The sequence below is a fragment of the Grampus griseus genome (genome assembly GCF_964374135.1).
Source record: "Grampus griseus genome assembly, chromosome: 10".
Lineage (NCBI taxonomy): Eukaryota > Metazoa > Chordata > Mammalia > Artiodactyla > Delphinidae > Grampus > Grampus griseus.
The window spans coordinates 64,702,031-64,729,745 of NC_139004.1; the positions used below are offsets into that span (position 1 = coordinate 64,702,031).

At 50.5% G+C, this 27,715-nt stretch overlaps 1 protein-coding gene and 1 long non-coding RNA gene across 15 annotated transcripts in view; one reads left to right on the forward strand and one right to left on the reverse strand.

The window, feature by feature from the left end:
- LOC309827969 overlaps nt 1-18,395 on the forward strand; it is a 94,599-nt gene extending 76,204 nt beyond the window's left edge. The window contains exons 3-6 of the long non-coding RNA XR_014297280.1: nt 15,894-16,070; nt 16,240-16,411; nt 17,045-17,128; nt 18,280-18,395. This is a non-coding gene — a long non-coding RNA (uncharacterized lncRNA). The remainder of the gene's footprint in view (nt 1-15,893; nt 16,071-16,239; nt 16,412-17,044; nt 17,129-18,279) is intronic.
- PLXNB1 (plexin B1) overlaps nt 15,225-27,715 on the reverse strand; it is a 28,529-nt gene continuing 16,038 nt past the window's right edge. For 8 of the 14 annotated variants that reach the window (XM_082662949.1, XM_082662947.1, XM_082662948.1 and 5 more), the window contains 20 exons: nt 27,591-27,696; nt 27,278-27,414; nt 26,791-26,967; nt 26,393-26,564; nt 25,962-26,204; nt 25,115-25,291; nt 24,889-25,037; nt 23,983-24,397; nt 23,668-23,846; nt 23,449-23,515; nt 23,085-23,231; nt 22,075-22,243; nt 21,693-21,796; nt 21,534-21,618; nt 21,121-21,293; nt 20,799-20,959; nt 20,560-20,707; nt 18,402-18,683; nt 17,298-17,372; nt 15,225-15,969 (listed from right to left, as the gene is read on the reverse strand). In XM_082662949.1, coding sequence (XP_082519075.1) covers nt 15,865-15,969; nt 17,298-17,372; nt 18,402-18,683; nt 20,560-20,707; nt 20,799-20,959; nt 21,121-21,293; nt 21,534-21,618; nt 21,693-21,796; nt 22,075-22,243; nt 23,085-23,231; nt 23,449-23,515; nt 23,668-23,846; nt 23,983-24,397; nt 24,889-25,037; nt 25,115-25,291; nt 25,962-26,204; nt 26,393-26,564; nt 26,791-26,967; nt 27,278-27,414; nt 27,591-27,696 — 3,271 coding nt within the window. In that variant the 3' untranslated portion in view covers nt 15,225-15,864. Of the gene's footprint in view, nt 15,970-17,297; nt 17,373-18,303; nt 18,684-20,559; nt 20,708-20,798; nt 20,960-21,120; nt 21,294-21,533; nt 21,619-21,692; nt 21,797-22,074; nt 22,244-23,084; nt 23,232-23,448; nt 23,516-23,667; nt 23,847-23,982; nt 24,398-24,888; nt 25,038-25,114; nt 25,292-25,961; nt 26,205-26,392; nt 26,565-26,790; nt 26,968-27,277; nt 27,415-27,590; nt 27,697-27,715 lie in introns of those variants that run through there. The other 6 variants (XM_082662944.1, XM_082662954.1, XM_082662951.1 and 3 more) reach the window with 6 other exon arrangements.

Consider the following 27,715-nt stretch of genomic DNA (forward strand, 5'->3'; position numbering starts at 1 on the left):
CCAATCTCTTGGCATATTACTGTTCATAGTATTTTCTTACAATTTTTTTTTTGTTTTGTATCTGAGGTGTTGGTTGTTATTTCTCCTCTTTCATTTCTTATTTTGTTTATTTCAGTCCTCTCTCTTTCCTTCTTTGTTAGCCTGGCCAGAAGCTTGTTAATTTTTTTTTATTCTTTCCAAAAATAAGCTCTTGGTTTTATTGATTTTTTATTGTTTTTTATGTCTATTTTATTTATTTCCTCTCTGATCTTTACTATTTCCTTCCTTCTGCTGACTTTAGGTTTTGTTCGTTCTACTTTTACTAATTCTTTTAGGTGGTAGGTTAGGTTATGTTAGGTTTTTCTCATTTTTTGAGGAAGGCCTATAATGCTATGAACTCCCCTCTAAGAACTACTTTTGCCGCATCCCATAGATTTTGTATGGTTGTGCTCTCATTGTCAGTTGTCTCAGGTATTTTTAAATTTCCTCTGGTTTCATCGTTGACCCATTGGTTTTTTAGTAGCATGTTGTTTAGTCTCCATGTAATCCTTTTCCTCCTTTCTCTTTCTGTGGTTGATTTCTAGTTTTATGCTGTTGTCATTAGAAAAGGTGCTTGAAATAATTTCTATCCTCTTAAATTTGTTGAGGCTTGTTTTGTCACCTAGTAGGTGGTCTGTCCTAGTGCACTTGAAAAGACTGTGTATTCTAGTTTTTTGGATGTATTGTCCTGAAACTATCAATTAACTCTAACAGTTCTATTGTGTCATTTAGGGTCTCTGTTGCCTTATTTTTTATATATAAATTTATTTATTTATTTTTATTTTTGGCTGTATTGGGTGTTCGTTTCTGTGCGAGGGCTTTCTCTAGTTGTGGCGAGTGGGGGCCACTCTTCATTGCAGTGTACAGGCCTCTCACTGTCGTAGCCTCTCTTGTTGTGGAGCACAGGCTGCAGACGCGCAGGCTCAGTAGTTGTGACCCACGGGCCCAGTTGCTCTATGTGGGATCTTCCCAGACCAGGGCTCGAACCCATGTTCCCTGCATTGGCAGGCAGATTCTCAACCGCTGCGCCACCAGGGAAGCCCTCTGTTGCCTTATTGATTTTCTATCTGGAGGATTTCTCCACTGATGTCAGTGGGATGTTTTGGTCTCCTACTATTATTGTGTTCCCATCAATGTTTTCCTTTATGTTTGTTACTCTTTGTTTTATGAATTTAGGTGCTCCTATATTGGGTGCATATGTGTTAATGAGTGTAATATCCTCTTCTTTTATTGATCCTTTTTTATCATTATATAATGTCCGTTATCTTTTTTTATGGCCTTTGTTTTAAAGTCTGTTTTGTCTGGCATGATTATTGCAACCCCCAGTTTCTTGCCATTTCCATTTGCATGAAATATCTTTTTCCATCCCCTCACTTTCAATCTACCTGTCTCCTTTGCCCTAAAGTGGTTCTCTTGTAGGAAGCATATTGTAGGTTCTTGTTTTATTATCCAGTCCACCACTCTGTTTTTTGATCAGAGCATTTAGTCCATTGAGATTTGAGGTAATTATTGATAGGTATGTATTTATTAAACCTTGTTTTCTAGTTGATGTATTTCTTCTTTTCTTTTTCTTGTTTTTCCTTTTGTGATTTGATGGTTTTCTTTTGTATTACACTTGAGTTCTCTTCTTTTTCGTGTTTGTGCATCTTCTGTAGGTTTTTGATTTGTGGTTACCCTGGTTTTCGACTATGTTAACTCATTACTTTATGTACTTGCTTTAGACTGATAGTCATATAAGCTCAAACACAGTCTAAAAAAAATCTATATTTTCTTACTCCCCTCCCCCACATTTTATGATTTTGATGCATTGTTTTACATCTTTGTGTTTATCCTTTTGCAGTTTACTGTAGTTATAATCATTTTCATAATCTTTGATTTTTTTAAATTTAGGTACTGGCTTATTTAAGTCATCTACAATCCTTTAATATATTTGCTTTTCCTATTGTGATTTTTCCTTTCCTATCGCTTCTTGCTTCTTTTCTATTTAGAGAAGACCTTTCAATATTTCTCTTAGGAGAAGTTTAGTATTGCTGTATTCTTTTAGTTTTTGCTTGTCTGAGAAATTATTTATCTCTCCTTCTATTCTAAATGATAATCTTGCTGGGTAGAGTATTGTAGGTTACAGGTTTTTCCGTTTTAGGACTTTGAATATATCTTGCCACTCCCTTCTGACCTGCAACGGTTCTGTAGAGAAATCAGCTGATAACCCTATGGGGATTTCCTTGTAACTAACTCTTTGTATTTCTCTTGCTGCCTCTAGAATCTTTATCTTTATCTTTATCTTTAATTTGCCATTTTAATCATAACATATCTTGTTGTGGGTCTGTTTGGGTTCATCTTGTTTGTGACCCTCTGTGCTTCCTGTACCTGGATATCTCTTTCCTTCTTTAGGTTTGGGAAGATTTTAGCCATAATTTCTTCAAATCCACTTTTGATCCCCTTTTCACTTTCTTCTCCTTCTGGGATCCCAATTATGATTGGCACCTTTTACATTATCCCATAGGTCTTGTATATTGCTTTCATTTTTTAAATTTGTCTTTGTCTGCTCTTCTGATTGATTTCTATTGTTCTTTTTTCCAGAACACTTATTGATTTTTCTGCATTATTTAGTTTGCTGTTTATTGCCTTTAGCTTGGTTTTCATGTAGGCAACTGAGTTGTCTAATTTTGATTGGCTCCTTTTTAGTTTCTACCTCCCTATTATAGGAACTGCATTTCTATTGATAGCCTTTCTTAATTCCTTCAGCATTTTTATTGCCTCCCTTTTGAACTTGAGGTCTAATAGACTGGAGGAATCTGTTTCATTGTTCTTTCAGGGGATTTTTCTTGTTCTTTTAATTGGGAGTGGTTTCTCTGCTGCTTCATCTTACTTCTGTTTCTGACTCTGTGAATTTAGGAGAAATAGTTATCTACTGTGGTCTCAGAGGGCTATTTTTATGTGGGAGTGTCCCTGTGTAGCCTGCATGAGTCGAATGTGTTTGCTGTGAGGGCTGTCCTCGGTATGGATGCCTGCCATATATTTCTTAAGGGTGTGCTAGCCATTATCCCCTTGACAGGGTGTGTGACTGTTGTTGTGCTGACCAGAGCTTGCACAGGATATTGGGTGCGGGCAACTCTTTGCTCTGTGGTTGTCACAGCCCTCTTGGGGGTAGGGTTTTCTCCCCAGTTGTTGGCATACAAGCCCCCAGATCTGGTTCTAAACTGTAGTTTGAGGTAGGCAGGACTGGAGCACTCCCATTGGGAAAGGAGCCATGAGTACTCCCCTGCAGGAGCTGTCCACCAGGGAGTGCTCTCTGAGATGTTGCCTGTCACCCAGAGTGCACACTCTTGTTGGCATGCCCTTAGCCCTGCCTCAGCTGTGGGAAAGCTGGCAAGGACGTCCCTTGGGCACTATGCTCACAAAGCTGCCAGGGTAAATCCCCAGAAGCAAGCATCCACCGGGAATAGGCTCAGATTGCGGCCCCACCTCTGCGTGTGGACAACCCACATTGCGTGCTCCCAGAGCTCAAAGAGGCAGAGCTGTGCCCACTGTGAGCAGAATGAGTCTGCTGTGGTGGGCCCCGCCCCTCCTTTCATGCATGCTTTTGACAATGTGGCTCCTATGGCGGACCCAGGCTCTGTTGTGCACACACCCCTAATTGTGACCCAGACCATTCTCCAGGCCCTTCAGGCTGTCTCCACGCAGCCAGACCTAGTCCTCACACTGGGTCTGCCCGCTGAAGCCTGAGTTTCAGCACCCAGCCCGTGCGCTCCAGCAGACATGCATCTCAGGCTGGGGAGTGCAGCGAGGGGGCCAGAACCTCTGGGCTGGTCTCTCTGTCCTGCCTGCAGGAATCCAGCTGCTGCACTCTCCTCTGAGCCTCTGAGGCTGCCTGTCTGTCTGGGCTGATCTCCCAGCTGGTGAAGAGGGAATATTCCCCCTTTCACAGCTCCCTCCCAGGGGCACAGGTCCCATCCCCAATTCTTTTTCTTTTTTCTTTTTGTCCTACCGGTTACATGGTGATCTTTCTTGCAGCTTTGATTGTATGAGATCTTCTGCCAGTGTTCTGTAGGTATTCTGTGAGAATTGTTCCACATGTAGGTGTATTTTTGATGTCTTTGTGGGGAGAGGTAAGCCCTGTGTTCTTCTATTCTGCTATCTTGATCCAATAAATTCTTACTATATCAGTAAGTGAAATCATGGAGGGATAACTGGACCCAGCACAGTGCAGAAGAGTCATAGTGAGGGTGAGAGTGTGAAGTCAGATATTAGAAAAAGAGCACCAAAGAGGGGAAAGTGTAGAAGAGGGCGTGTCAGGAGTGGAGAGAGAGCTAAAGAAGCGAATTTGATGGAAATGTGTGAGGAGAGAGTAAAAAAGGAAATACAAGAAGAAATTTTTTTCACAGTTAAAATGAAATGAGACACAAAGTGAGGCAGCTGTAGCTAAGATTAAAAGCAACGCAGGAGTAAATGAATAAGAAGAAGGAAGAGTTGATTCAAAGAATTAGAGGTGGGGGAAGGAATTTTGTGATAGAAAATATGCTAAGGTGAGGGAAGCGAGAGGAGACAAAAATAATAGAACAGCATCAGAAAAGGAATGTGAGAGGAAATGGGTGTGTAAAGTCACGGAGGCAAAAAGACAAGACAGGAGGAGGCCTTGGTAAGGAAATTCAGCCAGTTTACTGATAAGCAGGCACATGTGGATGGGAAACAGGGCAAGGAAAAGAGAGGGATGTGCAGCAGCTGGCACTGCAGTGATGCATTAAGTAGACCTGATGACATTAACATATGAGACAAGAAGTGAGAACAGGCGCATTAAACCGAACCTCCATAATTTCTAAGCATAGGAAAAGCTGGAAATGGGAACAGAGCAAAGTGAGTACAGAGCCTAGGACAACGTAAGGAAAGAAAGCAATGGATGGTAAGGATACGGGCGGAGAGAGGGGCAGGCTCAGGGGAAGGACAGAGGAGGGGGGACAGGACAGGAGCTGAGCAATAAAGAATCAATGTCAAGCAAAGACAATATAGCCACCCCTCCACTTTTGCTGTTGGCTGGTGCTGCTCAGGCAGTTGACCTGCATTGGGTGATTTCGGCCTCTAGAGGCCGGTCTTTGGGAGGAGAGGCAAAAGCCCTCACCACGGTCAGGCACGTGGGTGGAGGCAGAGCTGGTTGAACCTGGGGATTCTGACGACAGCAACGTTGACCAAATTGCTATATAACCCCTCAGAAAGCATCTATGACAACTAGAATAAATAGAGGTCAGAGAGCAAAGGTGGAACAATTTACAAAGTTTCAAGAGTAGGATGGCTTTAGAAAACAGGAAAAGAAATAAAAAGAATGCAATGGTCTTAGTAGGAAAAGAGAAGAATGGTTAAGGAAAGGTAGTGGGAGAATAAAAATTGACATGGGTTAAACAAAGAGAACAACGAGAAAAATAGAAAGATAATACGTGAGAAAGATGACAGAGAATACTCAAATGGAAGGAGAATGAAGAGAACATTTTCAAAGGTTTTGAAAGAGAAATGAGAGAAGGGGCTTCCCCAGAAGTGTATCCCTAGATCTCCAGCTCAGGCCTGAGAAGAGAGACTTGGCTGGCTGGTGTCCCTGAAGCTGAGAATGCTATGGAGAGTGATCACATGGTCCGGGGGACAGGAGGGCAACCTCATCCCACAGTGGGATGTGATTATCGTGTCACCCAAAGTGGATCTTACCAGATCATGGTAAGGTCTCTAACATCACGTCAAATTAGCCTGTGGTGAATTAGCCTGCCAAAAAGCCTACTGTGAAATATAGAAGCTAATTACATTTTGGGGACACCACCTTTTCCAGATGTGCATGTTGTATGAATGAAAACTCTGATATAAACTCAGGATGTAAGTCTATTCTGTTGAAGTAATACGTTACAAGTCAACTTGATGAAATACAATATACAATTTTTAAAAATGATTAGCTAACTTCTGCAAATATATGAACTATTTAAAGGAAAATGAAATAGATTCTAGTATGGCATTTAAATATCTACCACAATTATTTAAAGGAATATTCATTTATGGTATACATATAGGTATAACTGAATCACTTTGCTGTACAGCAGAAATTAACACAACATTGTAAATCAACTATACTTCAATAAGAAAATTGCACAAGGAGAATATTCGTGTATGTGGATAATGACAGAAAAATGTAAACAAGGTAATGGAGTGGGCAATCCATAAGTTTGTCGACTTATTTTTTTTTATAAATTTATATTTTATTTTTGTCTACGTTGGGTCTTCGTTGCTGCATGCAAGCTTTCTCTAGTTGCGGCAAGCAGGGGCTACTCTTCATTGTTGTGCACGGGCTTCTCATTGCAGTGGCTTCTCTTGTTGCCTAAGCATGGGCTCTAGGCACTCTGGCTTCAGTAGTTGTGGCTTGCGGGCTCTATGGCACAGGCTCAGTAGTTGTGGCATGCGAGCTTAGTTGCTCCGCAGCATGTGGGATCTTCCCAGACCAGGGCTCGAACCCATGTCCCCTGCATTGGCAGGCGGATTCTTAACCACTGCACCACCAGGGAAGTCCCGATACTATAGTTTTTAAACTATAGTTGATTTACAATGTTCTGTTAGTTTCAGGTGTACAGCAAAGTGATTCAGTTATATATGTGTGTGTGTGTATATATATACATATATATATATATAAAAATATGTGTATACATATACACACACACCTTTTGAGACTCTTTTCTATTTATTAGAAGATATTGAATATGGTTTCCTGTGCTATACAGTAGGCCCTTGTTCTTTTTTTTATATATAGTAGTGTATATATTTTAATCCCAAACTCCTAGTTTATACGCCTTCCCCTTTCCCCTTTGGTAACCATAAGTTTGTTTTTGATGTCTGTGAATCTACGTCTGTTTTGTTAAAGAGTTCATTTGTATCACTGTTTTCAATTCCACATATAAGTGATATCCTAGGATATTTGTCTTTCTCTGACTTACTTGACTTAGTGTGATCATCTCCAGGTCCATCCATATTACTACAAATGGCATGATTTCATTCTTTTTTTATGGCTGAGTAATATTCCATTTTGTGTGTGTGTGTGTGTGTGTGTGTGTGTGTGTGTGTGTGTGTGTGTGTGAGATATATGTATATGTCATCTTCTATATCCATTCATCTGTTGATAAACATTTAGGTCACTTCCATGTATGCACTATTGTAAACAGTGCTGCCATGTATGTTGGGGTGATGTATCTTTTCCAATTAGAGTTTTCCAAACATATGATCAGGAGTGGGATTGCTAGATCATATGGCAGTTCTAATTTTACTTTTTTTTTTTTTTTTTTGCGTTACACGGGCCTCTCACTGTTGCGGCCTCTCCCATTGCGGAGCACAGGCTCCAGACGCACAGGCTCAGTGGCCATGGTCATGGGCCCAGCCTCTCCACGGCATGTGGGATCTTCCCAGACTGGGGCACGAACCCGTGTCCCCTGCATTGGCAGGCACACTCTCAACCACTGCACCACCAGGGAAGCCCCTAATTTTACATTTTAAGGAACCTCCATACTGTTCTCTATTGTGGCCATTACCAATTACATTCCCATCAACAGGGTAGGAGGGTTTGCTTTAATGATATTGTATCTTTAATTAAAAGAAATAATGGAGGTTAAAAACTCATTCAAATAAATTTATATAATATTCTTACCAGAATATTGCTTTCAGGAGAATTAACATTTTTCTTTCTTGATGTTGTAAAATGTACCTCAGATTAATTGACATAAACTTGATAAGTAGAATAAAATGAAATATTTAAAAAACAATTTTACAAAATTGAGTTATTTGTAGCAAGGTGGATGGACCTAGAGACTGTCATACAGAGTGAAGTAAGTCAGAAAGAGAAAACAAATACCATATGCTAACACATACACATGGAATCTAAAAAAAAAAAGTTCTGAAGAACCTCGGGGCAGGACAGGAATAAAGGAATAAAGACGCAGACATAGAGAATGGACTTGAAGACATGGGAGGGCGGAAGGGTAAGCTGGGATGAAGTGAGAGAGTGTCATGGACATATATACACTACCAAATGTAAAACAGCTAGTAGGAAGCAGCCGCATAGCACAGGGAGATCAGCTCGTGCTCTGTGACCGAGGGTGGGAGGGAGACGCAAGAGGGAGGAGATATGGGGATGTATGTATATGTATAGCTGATTCACTTTGTTATACAGCAGAAATTAACACACCAGTGTAAAGCAATTATACTCCAATAAATACGTTAAAAAATAAAACAAAATAAAATAAAAACCATAGATTTAAAAGTAGTAAAATCTGTTAATATGGAAATGAATATGTTTCCGGAGTTACAATGACTTCTAAAAAGAAAAGAAACTGTAGAAAATGTGTGACTTGCTGATAAGAAGGACAAAACCATTCACTCAGAAGCCCAGCTTTTAACTGTACCTCAGTAACTCCTTAAAGGAAATTATCACTTGATAATTTACACAATAGATGTTGAAAGGTATTCAAATAGACTTTAAGGGAGGAAGTTATTACTAGAAATAAAATGTTCAAAATGATAAAATGATCAAAACAGAAAGATATACAAATTGTAAATATTTATAACTCGTTTCAAATATGTGAACCAAAACTTGACAGAAATAAAGGAGAAATACATGAAGCTACTGAAGGGGCGAGGAGTAGAAAGGAAACCACAGGACTGAATGAAGTACAAGGAGATGGTGGAAGAAGCAAGAAGCACAGAAGGACCCGCACTGGGCCACCCAAAACCCAGGAAACTGCTCCAGTAATGGAGACAGGAAAGCACAGGGGCCCAGACCACATGCACGAGCCTGAGCACAGGTACACTCATAGGGAAATGGTAAGCGTGGAGGAGAAGGAGAGGCAGTAAATGGTATCTGCCCTCCTGAAGCCAACTACAAGAGGTAAATTTTACACCACCACGTTAAAAAAAAAAAAGGACATGAAAAGATCTTCAGCATCCTAATTCTTAGAAAAATGCACACCAAAACGACCACAAGGTATGATCGGGCACTAGTCATCATAAAAGTCTACAAACAAAATGCTGGAGAGGGTGTGGAGAAAAGCAAACCCTCCTCTGCTGCTGCTGGGAACGGAAATGGCTACCAGCCACTATGGAGTACACTATGGAGGTTTTATAAGACACTAAAAATAGAGCGATTATAAGATCTGGCAATCCCACTCCTGGGTTTATGCCACGAGAAAACCATCCTTCGAAAAGACACCTGCAGACTTCCCTGGTGGCGCAGTGGTTAAGAATCCACCTGACAATGCAGGGCACACAGGTTCGATCCCTGGTCTGGGAAGATCCTACATGCTGCAGAGCACCTAAGCCCATGCGCCACAACTACTGAGCCTGAGCACCTAGAGCCCGTGCTCTTCAACAAGAGAAGGCACCGCAGTGAGAAGCCCACGCACTGCAATGAAGCCCCAATGCAGCCAAAAATAAATAATAACAACATAAAAAAAGAGAGATAGAAAATTAACCCTTTGAAAAGAAGAAAAAGACACCCACAACCAACATTCATTGCAGCACTATTTAAAATACCCGAAGCATGGAAGCACCCAAAATGTCCATCGACATAGGTATGGCTACACAAGATGTGCTACATATATACAATGGAATATTTCTCAACCCTAAGAAAGAATGAAATCATGCCATTTGCAGCAACATGGATGGACCTGGAGATGATCCCACTAAGTCCCACAGAGAAAGACAAATATCATATGATATCACTTATAGGTGCAAACTAAAACTTGATACCAAGGAACTAATTAACCAAACAGAAACAGACTCCCAGACGTAGAAAACTAACTTAGCGTGACCAAAGGCAAAGTTGGGGTTGGGGGGGAGATAAATTAGGAGGTGTGGATTAAAACATACACCCTAATATATGGGATAATCAACAAGGACGTACTAGACAGCAAAGGGAACTCTCCTCAACACTCTCTAATAACCTGGAATGGGAACAGAATCCGAAAAGGAATAGAAACATGTATAACTGAATCAGTTGCTGTACACCTCAAACAAACACAGCATTGTAAACCAACTGTACTTCAATAGAAGATACAAATTACATTAGAAGAGAAAAATGAAAACAAGTGCCTACTCTAGTCCCCTCAGGCCTCAGCGGTCTGGGCTGGTGTCACATCCCTGGAACCTGAGCAGGCCTGGGTCCCAAGGCTGGACTGTCGTGGGGCTGAGGGGACTGGGGAGGATGTGCCAGCAAATGAGCCCCCCCGGGGACCTGCAGTGTCTGGTCCACTCGAAATGGGACCACAATCTCCAGATCCAGGCAGGCCCTCCTATAGCTCAACCAAGCCTAGTGCACCCAAAGGAGGGTGGATCCTCTGGGCTGCAAGAGCTTTGAAACGTCACCTGGTCTCCACATCTCCTGGTGTTGGGGTTTCCACTTCCAGCCTCCTTCCTTAGAGTCGCTCCAACTACCTAGGACATCACCCTCAGCACAGCACTTTTGCAGGGGTTGGGATTTGACTGGGAGGGTGAAGGGTAAGGGGGAAGAAGTAAAGAGGCACAAGCCCTCGTGTGTTTCTTCTGGCACTTTGCACTGATTTTCAACCTGGGAACATGACTTTTGCTAGGCTCAGGTTGCCCGAGTTACCAGAGTCGGGCATGAAGAAATGCTGCCGCCTTGTGGCCGTTTTCCGTAACAACAACCTTAAAACCAGTACTTAGGGGAACTTAATATTCACAAGGCCTGTGGGGCTCTAAATGACCCCTGCCTTCGAGAGATATTGCGCGGTAGGTAATAGAAAAAGAATTCAAAACAGGGCCGACTTTAAGAAGCCAGTTTCAAGAGGTAAAATTATATTCACATTAAAAAAAAAACCCACATGAAATGATCTCAGCATCACTAGTTGTTAGAGAAATGCAAATCAAAACGACAACGAGGTATCATAGGGCACCAATCATCACAAAGTCTACAAACAATAAATGCTGGAGAGGGCGTGGAGAAAAGACATGCCTCCTCCACTGCTGCTGGGAATGGAAATTGCTACCAGCCACTATGGAGGTTTTATAAAACACTAAAAATAGAGAAATCATGAGATCCGGCAATCCCACTCCTGGGTGTATGCCCGAAGAAAACCATCCTTCGAAAAGACATCTGCACCCCAACATTCACTGCAGCACTATTTACAATACCCAAAGCATGGAAGCACCCAAAATGTCCATCGACATAGGTATGGCTACACAAGATGTGCTACATATATACAATGGAATATTTCTCAACCCTAAGAAAGAAGGAAATCATGCCATTTGCAGCAACATGGATGGACCTGGAGATGATCCCACTAAGTCAAGTAGGTCACACAGAGAAAGACGAATATCATATGATATCACTGATAGGTGCAATCTAAAACATGATACCAATGAACTAATTAACCAAAACAGAAACAGACTCCCAGACTTAGAAAACTAACTTATCGAGACCAAAGGGGGAAAGTTCGGGTGGGGGGAGCGATAAGTTAGGAGGTTGGGATTAATACACACAGACACACACAGAGATATATGATAATCAAGAAGGACCTACTGGATAGCACAGGGAACTCTACTTGATAATCTGTCCTAATCTATAAGAGAAAAGAATCTGAAAAATAATGGATATACAAATATGTATAATGAATCATTTGTTGTATACCTGAAACTAGCACAACATTGTATATCAACTATACTCCAATAACATTTTAAAATTTTAAAAATAAGTAAGCTTGGGGCTTCCCTGGTGGCGCAGTGGTTGAGAGTCCGCCTGCCGATGCAGGGGACACGGGTTCATGCCCCGGTCCGGGAAGATCCCACATACCGTGGAGCAGCTGGGCCCGTGAGCCATGGCCGTTGAGCCTGTGTGTCCGGAGCCTGTGCTCCACAACGGGAGAGGCCACAACAGTGAGAGGCTCGCGTACCGCAAAAAAAAAAAAAAAAAAGTAAGCTTAAACGCTTTTGTACAGCAAAACGTCCATAAACGAAACAAGACACCATATGGTTTCGGAGAAAATATTTGCATATGATGGAAATTTGAGGGATTAATTCCCAAAATATACAAAGAACTCATACAGCTCAACGTCAAAAAAACAAACAACCCAATTAAAAAATATGCAGAAGACTTAAGTAACATTTCTCCAAGGAAGATATCCTAATTACCAGCAGGCACATGAAAAGACGGCCAACATCACTGATTATTAGAGAAATGCAAATCAAATCCACAATTGATGTATCACCTCATACTCGTCAGAATGACCATCGCCAAAAATTCTACGAATAGGGACTTGCCTTGTGGTCCAGTGGTAAAGAATCTGCCTTACAATGCAGGGGACGCGGGTTCGACCCCTGGTCAGGGAAATAGGATCCCACATGCCTCAGGGCAACTAAGCCCTCGCACCGCAACTACTAAGCTTGCGCACCTCAACTGGAGCGGGCGTGCAGCAAACTACAGAACCCACGTGCTCTGGAACCCACGCACCACAATTACAGAGCCCACACACCCTGGAGCCTGCACGCCACAACTAGAGAAAGCCTGCACGCCACAACTAGAGCAAAGCTCACGTGCCACATGATCCTGCATGCCTCAGTGAAGATCCCGCATGCCACAACTAAGACCTGACACAGCCAAAAATTAAATAAATAAATAAATAATAAATCTTAAAAAAAAGTCTACAAATAATAAATGCGAGAGGGGGTGTGAGGAAAACAGAACCCTCCTGTACTCTTGGTGGAAATGTAAATTGGTGCAGCCACTATGGGGAATGGTATGGAGGTTCCTTAAAAAAGTAAAATAGAGTTACCATATTTTCCAGCAATCCCACTCCTAGGCATACATCCAAAAAAGATGAAAACTGTAATTCAAAAAGATACACCCACCCTAGTGTTCATAGCAGCACTATTTACAATAACCAAGAAATGTCCATGGACAGATGAATGGATAAAGAACATGTGGTATATGTATACAATGGAATATTACTCAGCCATGAAAACGAATAAAATAATGCCATTTACAGCAACATGGATGGACCCAGAGATTATCATGCCGAGAGAAGTGAGTCAGACAAAGACAAATATCATATATCGCTTATATGTGGAATCTAAAAAATGATACAAATGAACTTATTTACAAAACTGAAATAGACTCTAGACATAGAAAACAAACTTACGGTTACCAAAGCGGAAAGGAGGGAGGGATAAATTAGGAATTGGGGATTAACAGATGCATACTACTACATATAAAATAAACTGAAAGGACTTACTGTATAGTGCAGGCAACTATATTTAGTATCTTGCAATAACCTATAATGGAAAGAATCTGGAAAAAAAATGTATCAATTACTTTGCTGTACACCTGAAACACTGTAAGTCAACTATACTTCACTAAAAAAAAAAAAAAAAAAAGATACGGAGCTCCTGGTCCTCTAACTGGATAATTACTCCGATATTTAAGTTGGTGAAAGTTCACTTAATGAAGCAAGTCACTCCCTAATCTCTTTAAGGTGTCCCCAGTGATGAGAAACGAAGGTCCTTTGCATACTAACATGTTTTATGGGTAATGTAGTAGGTGAGGGCACTCTGCAGTCTTGATCAGAATAAGATTGATCAACCTGAATGACAAATGTCCTACACTGAAATTGTGGCCAAGACCCAATTAGAATCCTTAAGTTCTGTCAGGTTTAGAATCTCCACTGGCAGCTGTGGTGTTTGAAGACTTGTAAGTTCCTGTCTTACTGCGCAGGTTTGTGTTCTTTGTATCTTTTACTAGAACAACATTCTGTGAGGGCTGAGACATGATAGTGAATGACTCAACATGTTCAATAGTCACAGCTGCCAGGCATGCAGGTACATGGTTTTCCTCTCCCCAGAGCCCTCACCTACCCTGTTATAGGCCTCCTAGGACCTGTAGGGGCCTGAGCCCTGAACAGAGGCACGAGTCTTTCACGGCCCCTGTGGTGTCAACCAGGCTCCCTCCCTCTCTGGGCCTGCTCGACGTCCACTCCAAACTGAACTCCCCATTAGCCCTGCTCCCTGAGACTGTCACAATGGGGGATCAACTCCATGGTTTGGCCAGAAGGAGTCAGACCCATTCTGAGCCACTACAAAGACCTGGCAGGAGCACGCATTTGAAGTACTAAAGCTCACACACCGGAATGACAGTGCCTCACTGCTGGCTGACCTGCCTCTGACTGTGGTCTGGACATCAGGCAGAAATGAGGAGGGAAGGACATTAGAGCAGAGAATAGCAGTGGTGACTACAGTGGGCATGGACACACCAATGTGGCTCCTGCCATCTTAGGGACGAGGACCTTGAGAAGGCATTATTTAGGGCCAATAAGAGGGAGGGAAGAGGACTCTTCCTGGACTCATATCAGCCTGTGTCTCTTCAAACCCCCAATGAAGACCCCTAAGTTGGGAGGTGGGGCCTCTGTGTCAGAGGGGAAGGAAGGCTAGGGGGTCTCTGGGCTATAAGCAGAGAGCCATGGGGGAGAACCTTGTGAGGACCTGAAGGCTGGAGGGCCATGGACTCACCTCTGTTCAGTAGGCTCACCTCCTGTGGAGGCCAAGGGTGGTCTCAGTCAAGGGGGCATCAACCCCCAGCCGTGTAGACCCAGCCAGCAATACAAGATCCAGCTGAGACAGTCTCGAAGCTCACCTCCAGCTACAAATCAGGAAACCCAAACAAGGTGGCCTTGACGCAGGCAGACATTTGGGTTATCTGCACCCAAAATACCTTGACTTAGAAGACAACCCAGTAACCAGAAGCCCCTCAGAACAGCCCAGGCTACAGGGGTTCAGGGCGTCTAGAAACTACTGAGGAAAAGGGCCCCAAGATCCACTCCACCTGGAGCAGTGATGCCATCCTTTCCCAGTTCCTTTCAAAACAAGTGCAACAGGAATGGAGAAATCTGAACACTCAAATTGCCAATAAGGCAGACCTTGAAGAAACCACAGACCCCTGCACCTTGGGTTTCAGGCCCGCCAGCCCCGTCCTGGATGGGGTTCTCACTTCCTTCACAGCAGCTTTGACGCCAGCAAGCCCTGTGCAGGAGTCAAGGAGAACCCAGCCAGCCCTGTGATCTGGAGCATTCTGTGGGCGCCATGAGACCTCCCAGAGGCTGCAGATCCCATCTCCCCATGGTGCCTGCCAGGCACAGCTGCCACCCTCCAGCTAAGGGAGGGCTGGGCCAAGCCCACATCTCAGACACCAGACAGTGTGTTATCCTTTAATGAAGAGCCAGGTCAGTAGGGCCACCATTCTCCCCGAGGCCCCCCTGCAGCAGACACCCCTCACTCCTGGCTGCCTCGGTGGCAGGGTGGCCCTGAAGCAGCCAGCCCTGCTGAGAGGTCAGTTTGCAGCAGCCTAGGAAAGGCATTCATCTCTCGGACCTAGGAAAATGGCAGCAGCAACATGGCCAGTGGCGGCTAATGAGGTCAGGGATGGTGGAGGAGGAGGGCGGGACAGGAAGTGGGGGCTCTCCTCCTTCCTCTCTGAATTCCCTGGGATAAAGGCCAGTGTTCAGGAGCAGTACAGTCTCCCGAGGGGCTGGAGGCCCTTCCAGCCACTCTCTGGAAGCCCTTAGTCCCCAGTTTCCCTCAGACTAACATCACACAGAAAGTAGCCCGCAGGGTCACTGGCCTCAGGGTCACCACTCCATCAGCCTCAAGGCCCCACGCCTGCGAGATGTCCAGCAGGGCCCAGGCCAGAGCCACCAGGAGACTTGGAGCCACCTTCCACTAACTCCGCTGGGCAAGCACTACAGGCATCTAAGAAGGTGGTTTCTCTCCCTCGTGGTTCCGGGGCTGCCCAGGCGGGGCTGAGGCACAGCAGGCCAGGGGTTCTCCAAGTCCCTACAGATCTGTGACCTTGTTTTCTACAGCCGCTGCAATCTGCTGGAGCCGATAGCCCAGCTGCATCTTCTGGGCCGTGCCATCTTCCTCCAGGGCAGTGATGATCTGAAACACAGAGACCAACTCAGCAGGGGGAGACCGTCAGCCTGCCGTCTGCCTTTGCCACAGGCTTCAATAGGCCTCCACAGCTACTGCAGCAGGTGTAGGTAGGGGCCCGAGAAACCCTGTGAGCTGCCGCCCTCACTTCCTCAGGGCCCCCTCGGGGAGGGGATGATGACAGCAGAGTCACTGTGGGGTTTTAAGGATTAGTGAGGTAGGGAATGAAGTACTTTACTCAGTACCTAGCACTCACGGTAATGCATATCACCTCCCCAGTAAAATCGTTTTGAGGCCAACTTCACCCACCATGCTGGTCTTCTCCGCCACAAACCCCCTGGAAGCCCTGCTCCACCCATCCTGGCTCCCCCGCCCACCAGGCAACAAGCAGTTCCTAAATTCCTACATGCCGGGTGCTGGACAAGGAGCAGGGACCCAGCAGTGATGACAGGTACGATCCCTGCCCTCGTGGGGCTCACTGGATGGGAGACAGGTATTGACCAAACACGGACAACTACATAACCACAAGGGGGGCTGCCAAAGAGGGAAGGGTGGGAACAGGAGGGGCTTGCCGGTCACGCCTCCACAAGGGGACAGCTGTGTCACACGGCCCCGCCTCCCCCACACCGGCACCCACACTGTTTGGAGCAAGGCACCTGGACTTCACGCTTGCGCATCACTCCTGTGTCAAATGCCTGTCCCCACTCCAGGCCTGAGCCATGAGGCAGGGCCCTCATCGCTCAACAGCAACGGCCACATCCCTGGGGCCACGCAAACATCTGGGTAGATGATTCCAGCAGGCACTCAGTGGGTTGACCGGTGGGCGCTCTGATCCTGAGGCCCAGCCCAGGAATCCCCCAGAAAGCCCCCTTACCGGCTCTGTTGTGCCCTCATCTGCCCCAGACCCTGTGCCCAGACCCTCCTCTCTGGCAGCGCATGCAGCCCAGCCAGGCCCACCCCCCAGAGATGGCCTGCACAGCACACTGCCACATGTGGTCTCAGGTAGGGCTCTGAGGGAGCACAAGGTCGGGGCACAGGTGGCCGCTGTGTGTTCCTCCCAGCACATCCTGCACACCATCTCCAGGCCCTGGTAGATCCCCAGCCATCCATCACCACCACCATGCCCAGGAGCCCGGCTGAGGAGCCCGGATGGGAAGGGCGGCAGCAGGTAAGAGCCGGGCCACTACCAGGAAGCACACCTGAAGAACACTTCCCGAGCACAGGGCTCAGCCCCCCTCCACCACTCTGTGCCTGGGGGAGACCCGAAGGCCCCACACTTGCGTCACAGAGCCAGTCACCCTCTTGCATCATCCTGACCATGCCCAGGTTCTGCCCACCTGGTCATAGTATTTGTTGATATACTTGTAGAGTTCGTGCAGGGCCACTCGCACCCCCAGGTCTCCAGAGTAGTTCTAGGGAGGAGAGACAAGAGGTTACAGAGATAGGGGGTGCTGCCAGCCACCAGAGGAGGCCCAGGACCCCAGGCAAGGGGAGTGGGGAAGAGGGGGCTGGGAGGTAGAGGAAGGAACAGGGCCCTGCATTGGGAAGCAGAGCCCCTCCACAGACAGGGGATGCCAGGCTAGACGTGCTAAGCTGGGGACAGGATAGGACCAAAGGGCCTCCTTGGTGGAGAGAGCCTGGATCTGTAGTTTCACCATGGCCTGGGGTCTCCACTGGGGCTCGGCCTCTCTCCCTCTCCAGGCTCCAGCTGGGACCCTCTGGCATCCCAGGCAATTGCAGAGCCAGGCAGAATAGGTGCTGCTCACAGGCTGTGACCCAGCATAGTTCTGCTGTGATCTCATTCAAGTCTTTCCTGAGGTCACACCCAGGTCCCTCCATGGGGACATCTCTGAACCTCAACCTCCTCTTCAGGACAATGGAGTTGATATCACCTAACTTGTAGAGCTTTAATGGGAATCAAATGAGAAGTAATCAAAGCCCCCACACACAGCAACACCCCAAAACTGTAGCTGCTATTGTTATTGTGGTTGTGGTCATCATCATCGTGGTTTCAGATTTACATTGTTTATAAATTCCCCGGACTGGACTGTTTGGAGGCTGTTTTAGGAGTAGGTGGGGGCATGTCTATAGTGCCAAGGAAAGCAGAGCAGTAGGAAGACGTGGACAGGCTGACCCAGGCAGTCCTGGGGCTGAATCCCTGCCACCTCGCTGCCTTGAAACTATGGTCCACAGACCCCGAGGGGCTGCAGAGGGGCTGCAGACATCTAAACACCTGGCTGAGTCAGGCTCGGTGGCAGCTGCCAGGACAAGGCCCCTGCTGCTCTCTGATGAGACACTGGGAGCCCTGGTCTTTTACAGACGCAGCGGGAACACTGTGCTGAGGCCCCCAGGACTTCCCTGCAAAGGAGCAGTGTGAAGGGGGCAGGACCCTTGCAGCAGAAGGCCTATGCCCAACCCAAGAAGCAGAAGGAGGGCCATACCCGGGACAGCTCGGCCAGGATGGAGTTCATCTCTTGATCACTGGCGGGGATGGTCTGTCTGATGTCTGCATAGTACCTGCCAGAGATCATGGGTCCGGCAGCCGCTGGGGAAACAAACCCCTCTTCACCCCACCAGGCCCACCCCTGGGCCTCAGCTGTAAACACCCACCAATCCGTCCAGCCATTATCCCCCAGATGCAATCCCTTTCCCTCGTACCTTTCCACCATCCGTTTGTACCGGGGGATATCCCGAGCATACAGAAGTTTGTTGATGGGAGAGTCCTGGGTGCCAGTAGGTGAACAGTGAAAGGAAAAGAAGGATGAGAGCTCCTGTTAGGGTGACCAGCTGTCCCAATTTTCCCAGCACTGTTTCAGTTTTAAAACTAAGTCCTGAATTGCAGGAAACCTCCTCAGTCCCAGACAACCCGGATGGTTGGTCACCCCACCTCATTCCTTCTGTCACCCCTCCCCCAGTGTCCCATCTCTGCTGTCATCACCTTGAGCTTCCCCCCATCTCACTCCAAGGTCATCTCTCAGCTCCACGTGCCTCCACCCGGACCTGGCAGGGAACTGGCATGCAGGGTGGGAAGGGTGCAGTGCCGTGTGGAGCCCTAATACTGCTTCTCCAAGTGCTATTCATTCCCCATGTAATCATTTTAAAAATCAGGAAACTAACCCCGAAATTTAATTAAATTGCCCCAGACCACCTCACTCCTGTGTGGCTGAGCTGGGATTTGAAGCAGGTCTCTCAGACCAGGGCCCACAATCTAACACAGCCAATACATCCTCTACCACCGAACCGGGCTCCAATCCCAGCTCTGTCCCAGTGGCTGTGGGCAGCACACTTCCATTCTCTGGACCTGCTGCCTCATCCTACAGCTGCTGGGAGGGTGAGGCAAGACTGCACTGCCCCCTGTGAGCAAGGGGGTGAGCGCTGGGCCTGAGGCAGGATGCCTGCTTCTCAGCAACTCTCCATGGGTGGCCCTTGGCATCCTGGTTTGCACTATTCCTGAGCTACCCAGGAAGCATCTGCAGTGCTGCTGGGAAGGGGAAGCAGTGTGAAGATCAGGCAGAAGAACCCAGCTACCATACAGCACACACCCTGGAGGTGACCCCTGGGTCCTGGTGTGGCTCTGTGGTTCTCAGCTCATCGCAGGCAGAGTAATGAGCGCAGGCAGAGGAGAAATGGCTTACAAAAGACAGCACTACAGAGTGGAACTTTCCATCTTGTTTCCCCATGGAGAACTCTCAAGAGGTCCCAGGCCCAGGGGTCGAGGCTAAGCAGAGTCCGTTATGCAGAGCCACGACAGCACTGCCTGCTGGGTGCCTGAGCAGTCATAGTGGTGACCCCATATCTGTCACAGGACTCTCTGGGTCCTGACCACTGTGACAACATACCTCCCCCTCTCTGTGCCACCAGGCAGCCCTGACCACCTCTCCTCCATGCTTCCCAGCTCCCCTGTCAGCATACCCCTCCTCGCCTGGCCCTCCCCTAGACTCTGCTCCCTGTACTGCACGGGCTGGCAGACACTTCCACTGCCCTTGGGAATCAAATCTCCGAGGCAGCCTGGAGCTGCTCTGCGATTGTAGAATCCAGGGGCTCACCTCCTCCAAGTCTCAGCTCACCACCACCAGAGGCCCGGGGTGCGTAAGGAACCCCTCCCTCTTCCTCACCCCCACATCCAACCCACAGCTTCTGCCTGCCCTGTACCCTCTAGTCCCAGCATGAACCTGGCCACCGCTCGTCCCAGGGACAACACAGCTTCCTCTCTGGACGCCAGGCTCCAGTCCATCCACTGCATGATTGCCAGGAGGCTCCACCTAACTCTCAGGTCTGACCACCCCCTTTGCCCTCAGGGTGAGCCCTTGCCAAGTGGCCCTGGCCTCCTGCCGCACCGCCAGCACTCTTTGCTCCACTTAACCCTGTGAATCAGCACACGTGCCCCCTGCCCTTGCTCATCCCTGAAGGCTGAGGCACGGCCACCTCCTAGGGAGGCCAGGGACAAAGCCTGTCCCCGGACCTGCGGTCAAAGGCCTCCTATATCCTCCTCCTTGACATCCTCAAGAAGGCCTGGAGTCTGTGCACCACAGCACTCTCCATCCCCGGCTACGCTGCCCCACCCACCTAGACCCTCCCGGTCCACCCCAGCCAGCTCACCCGGCCCAGCTTGTGGTCAGCCAGGGTGCAGGCATCCATGAAGGTCTGTGCAATGACCAGGAACACTGCATCCATGTTATCAGATGTCTGCACGTCGAACACAAACTGCGGGTTTTTTATGATATTGATCCAGAACCTCAGCGGCAAGCTGTGGGCGGGGCAGGTGTGGCCAGTGAGTGTGCTGGGGAGACAGGAGAGAAGACCCCGCACATGCTAGGCCCGCTCCGCCCCACCCCCACCTGTTGGTCTTCCATATATGGACGGTGTCCTGGTCCGAGATGCCATGCTGCTGGGCCTGCTCATCCAGCAGGTCAAAGAAGTACTTCACAGCGAGCGGCACGGGACGGCTGGTGCTGAGAATCACCTGGAACAGGTCATCCACAAACTTCTGCAGGGTGCCCTGCGGATGAGGGGAAGTACAAGAGATGCAGTCAGCAAGGGGACCTCAGCCCAGCCCAGCCCAGCCCAGCCCAGCCTCAGATGCCTCGTGACACCAGGCCTTTGCGAGCCCCACATACTCCCAAATCCCACTACCTGTCTCGTCCCTGCCCCCAGCCCCACCTTCATGGACAGCAGGCGGGTCAGGTAGATCTCAGGGATGGCCTTGGCTCGCTCCCGCTCCCCGCCCCGGAGGCTGCCCCTCCGAGGCCTGGGCGGCTCCGGCTCCTCGCTTGGCTTCACCAGGTGCCAGGGCCGGATGCCCCCCTCGTCCACATCCTCCAGCATTGGGGTCCCTGTACCAAGACCTTACAGCTTGTCACCCCTCATCAGGTGCCCCCTGCCCTAGACCCCCGGGGTCCTGCCAAAACCTGGGAGTGGGGGCACCTGGTTAAGGGCTTCTCTGGGTGGAAGGGAAGTAGACACAAGCCCACCCTGAAGTCCAGAGGACCTTACCCCGTTACTGGAGACTGGGCAAAGCAAGGGTAGAGGACTGCGATGGCAGGGGTGGGGCGGGGGGGAGGGTAAGTACTCACTCTCTCCAGGGACGTAATCCTGGCTTTCCCGGAGGACATGCTTGGTGAGGCAGGGGACGAGGGCCACAGTTGCTCCGTCTGGGACCTGTGGACCACAGTTGGTGACCCCTCCACCAGCCCACCCCACCACAGCCTTCCCCCAGCTCCCACCCCTCCCACCTTATAATGCTGCAGGGTGTTCAGGCGCCTCCACAGACCCTGGACCTCAGAAGTCACGTCCTCATCAGAAAGAATGAGATGCCCGGCCACCCCAGACCGCCATTCTGCAAGGACAAGGTGGGCTTGGTCCAGGGCTTTCAGAATACCCTCCCTGCACTGGAACCTGTCCCCTCTTCTACAAGGACACTGGCTCCTCCATCGGGGCAACCTCACCCAACTTCTCTGAAGTCCAGAAACAGGGGCCCCTCACCAGGTGACAGGTCGTCCCTGTAGAGGTGTTCCAGAGCCCACCTCCCCTGGGTGATAAGCTGACCCCGTAGAGCTGGTTTAGGGCCAGCCTAGCCCTGAGGGTCCCCAGACCACCCTTCCCCTCTGCCCTCACCGACGTCCAAGGTGCGGGGGTCTGGCCGCTGGGCAAGAGGCACTCCTTTATAAAGCTGGTCCAACATCTTTTCCTTGGCCTGGGAGATGGTGTCACAGTCCAGGACCTTCACAGGCACGCCCTGGGCTTCTCCCGCTCCAGGCCCCACAGCCAGTAGTGCATTCAAGGTCTATGCACGATACATGGGAGCAGTCAGGGCTCATGCCACATGTGGGATGACCAAGATGCAAGGCCAAGGCCAGGGACAACCCATAAGGAAGCCACTGCCTCTGACCTCCAAGCACCAAACAATCACTCCTTGTCTCTTCACCCACCTGCCTCCCCAGGGACAGCAGCTCCCTCCGCTCTGTGGCCCCAGCACCTGGCACAGAGCACTAATGTCTGCTGGGTGAATGGCAGAAAAAATGGGAGAGCACAAGTCCCTCTGAACTCTGCTCCTCAGGCTCCCGGCGCAGACAGGCTGAGGCACCTGAGGAAGCCCACATAAGAAGTGGGGTCTCCACTAGCCAGAGGAGCAGGCCTGGTGGAGCCTGAATGGGATTTTCCCAAAGGACCTCCACGTGGGCCACGAAGAGGAAAGTTTCCCAGAGGGAAACAATGGGCAGGTCTGCCAGGGTGACTCCCAGCTTGGTGGGCACAACCATGCCCCTGGCAGGATGCTAAGACCATGATCAGGCAGACACTCAGGCCCTGACACAGCAAGGACCCGGACGGGCCCCGGGCAGGGTTGGCTGCTCCCTAGACTCTGGATGTGGCCACCCTGACCCCACCCCAAACCTGGGGAACCTCTGAGGTCCTATCTTCAAGATCTGGCCCTCAAGCCTCTATCCTGCAGCCAGCTGGAGGTTAGGCTGGCTCAAACCAGATGCAGACACCCACACAATCATACGTGGTCACCCTCCTCACCTTCATGGGAGACTGACTCACCAGCAGGTTCTCTCTCTCCCCCCCTCCCTCCCCCCCCTCCCCTCTCCCCCCTCCCTCCCCCCTCCCCCCTCTCCCCCCCTCACCAGGGGACGGTACTCCACGTCCTCTCGGAGCAGGCGGTTGTCATTCAGGGTGTATTTGGCTTTGCCAGTCACGCTGTCTACCGGCCCCTTGTCCACTTGATGCTTAATTCCACGGAAAAGCATGTACAGAGGCTCCCCTACCGAGTCCTGGGAGAGTGGCGGGCAGTTAGGACACCCGGGGCAGGGGACAAGCATGGGATGGAGGTGCTGGGGGAGGGGACAGGACGCTGACCGCAGAAGGCTTTTAAGGTGGCTGAGGACATACTGGGCAGGGGTGCCCAAGCTGTGCTGGGACAAGAAGCTGTGTGGTTCAGAGTCCTGACTCTCCCTGGAGGGGAGCCCCACCCACCTCTGCCTCACTCACCCTCACGAAAGTGTAGAGGCAGATAGACATCCAGTTGGTGAGCAGCTTCTCCACCACGGTCTCTGTCCTGGGATGACAGGAAAGAGCGGGCAGAGTCAGCAGGTGGGGACCCAGGGCTTTCTATTCTTCAGACCCCAGGCCCCAGAGGGCCTGACTCAGGTCTTGGCTCCAGCTGTCCACAGCCACCTGGCCCCCGTAGCGTCTTACGGGCATACAGACCTGCGCAGCATCAGCTTGGGGTTCTTGGCCACGTACTGGGCCACCAGGTCACTGAGCAGGGTGCGCAGGATGTCAGTGAAGTACTCAAGCTTCCCGTGCAGTGCCACGGTGAGCAGAGATGCCACGTAGGCGCGGTCCCGAGCTGAGAAGGTGCGCTGGCTCTCCAGGGTGTGGATGAACTGGCGCCAGGGAGAGGGGATGGGTGGGTGTGGAGGGCAGATTCAGAAACGGAGGGACTGAGAAGGGATGGGGCTGGAGGGTAGGGGGACCCCCTCCCCACCCCTGGAGGGCCCAGATAGGGGGTGGGGCCGGCACCTTGATGAGGAAGAGCTTGCTGTTAAGCAGGTTGGAGAGCTGCCCCAGCCCTTGTTCCACAGTGGGTCGCCTGCTCTCAGGCACGCCCAAGTCCCGGTGCAAGGGTGACTCCTGGTGCCCAGGGAAGAAGACCCTCTCGGCATACACCTTGTAGTCGAGGAAGGGGATGCCGCTGCCCAGAAGGTCACTGGTAAGATCAGTCATCTCAGTCATAAGGTCTGTTGAGCAGAAGAAGCCAGGTTTGGGCGCAGATCCCAAGGTGATGGGAGCAGGCTTGGGCAGAGCCCTGGAGCGTGGGGTCTTCGCAGCCTCACCTGTGAACTCCTTCTTGCAGCGGTCCCGCACGCTGCTCTCCAGATTCTCCAGCTGGATCTGCACTTTCTTATAGTCCCTCAGAGCCTGCTTGCTCTTCCTCCTGCTCAGCACCAAGGTCAGGGCAGGGAAGGCCAGAGGAGGCCCGAGCCCTTGCTGGGTCCCACCGGGCCCAGGCCTGCCCAGGCCAGCACAGTCTAACCCTGCCATGCCCAGCCAAGCCAGGGCCTAGTCAATAATTCAGCCTGTCCCATCCCAGGCAAGTCACACCCACCCACGACTCATCTAGCCCAGCCTAGCCCAGGGATCAGCAAACTATAACACGGCCAAATCTGGCCCCTGGCCTGTTTTTGTAAATAAAGATTTGTTGGAACACAGCCATGCTCATGTGTTTATATGTTGTCCGTGGCTGCCGCTGGGCTATAATAGCGGAGCTGAGTCACTGCCACCCAGACAGCCTGGCCCACAAAGCCCGAAATAGTTACTCTCCTGCCCTTTATAGGAAGTGTTTGCCTATCCCTGGTCTAGTCTACCCCTTCCCAATCCAGCCACAGCTACTACCTGCCCAACCCAGCCACATCTGGCTGCACCCACCTGTACATGAGGACAATGATGATGACACCCAGAGCCAGAAGAGAGGTGCCCACCCCCAAGCCCACCTGGGCTGCCATGGGGAAAGCCACAGGGCTCTCGCCATCGTACTGCACGTGGCCCAAGGAGAAGCGTAGGTTCCCCATCTGCACCTGCACAGGGAGCCACATGTGAGCAAGAGGTCAGCGCACGCCCGATGCCTGCCCCGGCCCAGAGCCTGACCACTGACCGTGAACTCAGGCAAAGCATCAGGCACCTCCCGGAGGGCATGGTGCCGGGGTAGGGGCTGCTCCACGGGGGGCTCGCAGTACAGGTGGTGCCGGGTCAGCGTCTTCACCATGCAGGGGCCGTCCCCTATCATGGCCACCACCTCCTCCTTGGACATTGCAAGGTCCAGATTCTCCCCCTGGAACATGGGGTCACTGATTGATCATTCAGAACTCTTCCTTGAGGGGAGGAGCTGATGGCCACTCAGATCCTATCTCCCCAAATGTGAGACGGATGGTCCTGAGACCCACCCCCAGGAGCAGGGCTGATGGTGCCTCAGCACCTCTTGTCCTGCACATGGGGTGACAGCCCCATGGATGTTTCCCAAGCTGCCCCCTGATCCTTTTCTGCCCCTCCCGATCCTTCTTCCTTGAGTCTTAACTTCTCCGGAGCTAAAAATCTGGAGAATATAAAGCTGTCCCCAAATCCTACGCAGTGACCTTACAAAGCAGAGCCCCTGCTACTGCGTGTGTCAGTACACACGCCAAGTATGTGTCCACATGAGACAGCCTGCCAAATGGGCATCAGCCCAGGCGCCTATTGTGTACCTCGCCGCCACTGCGTGTGCCAAACTATTTACATATCGTTATTCAGACACCTGCCATAGGGTATGTCAGGACCCAGACCACAGGACCTAAGCCCCAGCCAGGTGTGTCTGGCTAGGCACCCTGCCGCCAGCCCCCTCAGCACTCGCCATGTCCATCCACTGGTCCTTACTTTGCAGTCATGCCCCCTGTGCCACACACAGCAGTACCATCCGGCAAAGTGAAGGGTCTTGGGGCCCTGCCAGATCCCACTAGGAGCAGTACCTCCACAGAGAGCACACTCCCAGGCTTGTGCCGGAATGGTGCGGTGGGGTCCTCGGGGTTGAGCGGCTGCAGAGTGGGGTCGGCCTCATAGGAGAAGGGTGTGGGGTTCAGTGTTGCAAAGTCAAAGACCAGGTTTTCAAGGATGAATTCCACACGGACCCAGGGGTCCTCAGGCAGGCCTGGGAGGGCCGGCGTGCGGCACGTGATGAGCTGGGAGGAGTTCACGTGGCAAGGCTCCTCAAACTAGGGCAGAGGGAGGGAGGACAGGGAGGGCCTGCTGAGGGTGCACAAGGGGGGCGTCCAGCAAAGATGGGGACATAGCCTCCACTGGTACCCGCCACCCACAGCTGTCTAGGGGTGGGGGAGGGATGAGGGGCAAGGTGGGCGATGGCTAGCCCAGTGCAGGCAGGGGATGCCCTTGGGGCTCCTACGTGCAGGCCGCCACAGGAGGCTCCGGGGGAGCACGCCGTCTCTGGGATCACGCGGTGCCTCCACCCAAGCCCCTGGCCTGGTCCTGGCGCTCTCGTGGCCACAGTCACTCGGATTCTTGGTGTCTGCACCACGTCCAAATTCTGGCCACGGACCCATATCTCACGTCCTCCACTGAAAACACAGCCCATGAGCCACTTATGGCTTATGTGAACAAGGCTTTAAAGCACAGCCCAGTCCCTGATGTTAGGTCAGCTCCAACCCAAAGCCCCACGGCCCCTCTCCCCACCAGCAGCATAGGAGTCGAAGCCCCCCACATAGAGCCCTACAAACCCCCATATACTGGAGCTGCAAAGACCTCCCAATCGCATGCCATGCAGCCATGCCCTCGGCCCAGCACCTGAGGAAGCTCTTGGCGGGGCCAGCAGACGTGACATTGGGATCTGATGTGTACTCGAACTGGCTGTGATGAAGCCTCCGCTCAGCAGCCCCAAACCACACAGCCACGGGGAGTGTGGCAGGCGTGGGGTGTGGGCTGGTCTCACACCGCAGTTGCTCCGCCTGCTGCTCCAGCAGCCTGAGAAGGGAGGGAGAAGTGGCAGGCAGGCCCGACTGGGCCAGAGGGGCACAGGAAGGGGAAAGGGGTGATTCCAGGACACGGGACCCACTCGGGCCACAGCTCACTTCCCCCTTCAGTGCTGATTGCAGTCTCCACAAGTGACCCTGGAGGCTGCACTCCCAAGAAAGCCCCAGCTTCGAGAGGGGCTGGCCACTTTTTGATGGAGCAGACTTGGCCCTCTCCCCATTTCTGCTCTCCCTAGTATCCCACCCCTCCATCTTCTCCCCGGAGCTCAAGGATTTTTGCAGAATGAGGAAGCGTCCCTCACAGGTGACAAGGCTGGTCTCCAACTACCACTCGGATGTCCTCCAGCCGCCCGGTCAGAAGCTTGGAGCCATGCAGGGTGAGGTTGGTGCCCCCGGCTCTGGGGCCTCGGGCTGGGAAGATGGAATGCACCTTTGGGTCCTGTGGGAAGGGGACAGGGAGAAACAGACAGGCATCAGGCCAAGAACAGGGAGGCAGGGGGAGCAGACAAGGAGGCCCTGGGGTGGGGAGCCCCAGGGAGGCGAACCAGTGGGCTGGGAGGAGCCACCTAAGGGGGTGGCCCATGGGTAGCTGGTGGGGACTCAACAGTCAGGCACCTGGTAGGCAAAGTCATGCTCTGAGACGCCGCGTCCTCTTCCTGGCACCTCCACCGTCACAGCGCCTGCCACCTCCTCCCCGCTGGCCCCAGTGATACACACAAGGCTGTGGGCACAGGGCAAGC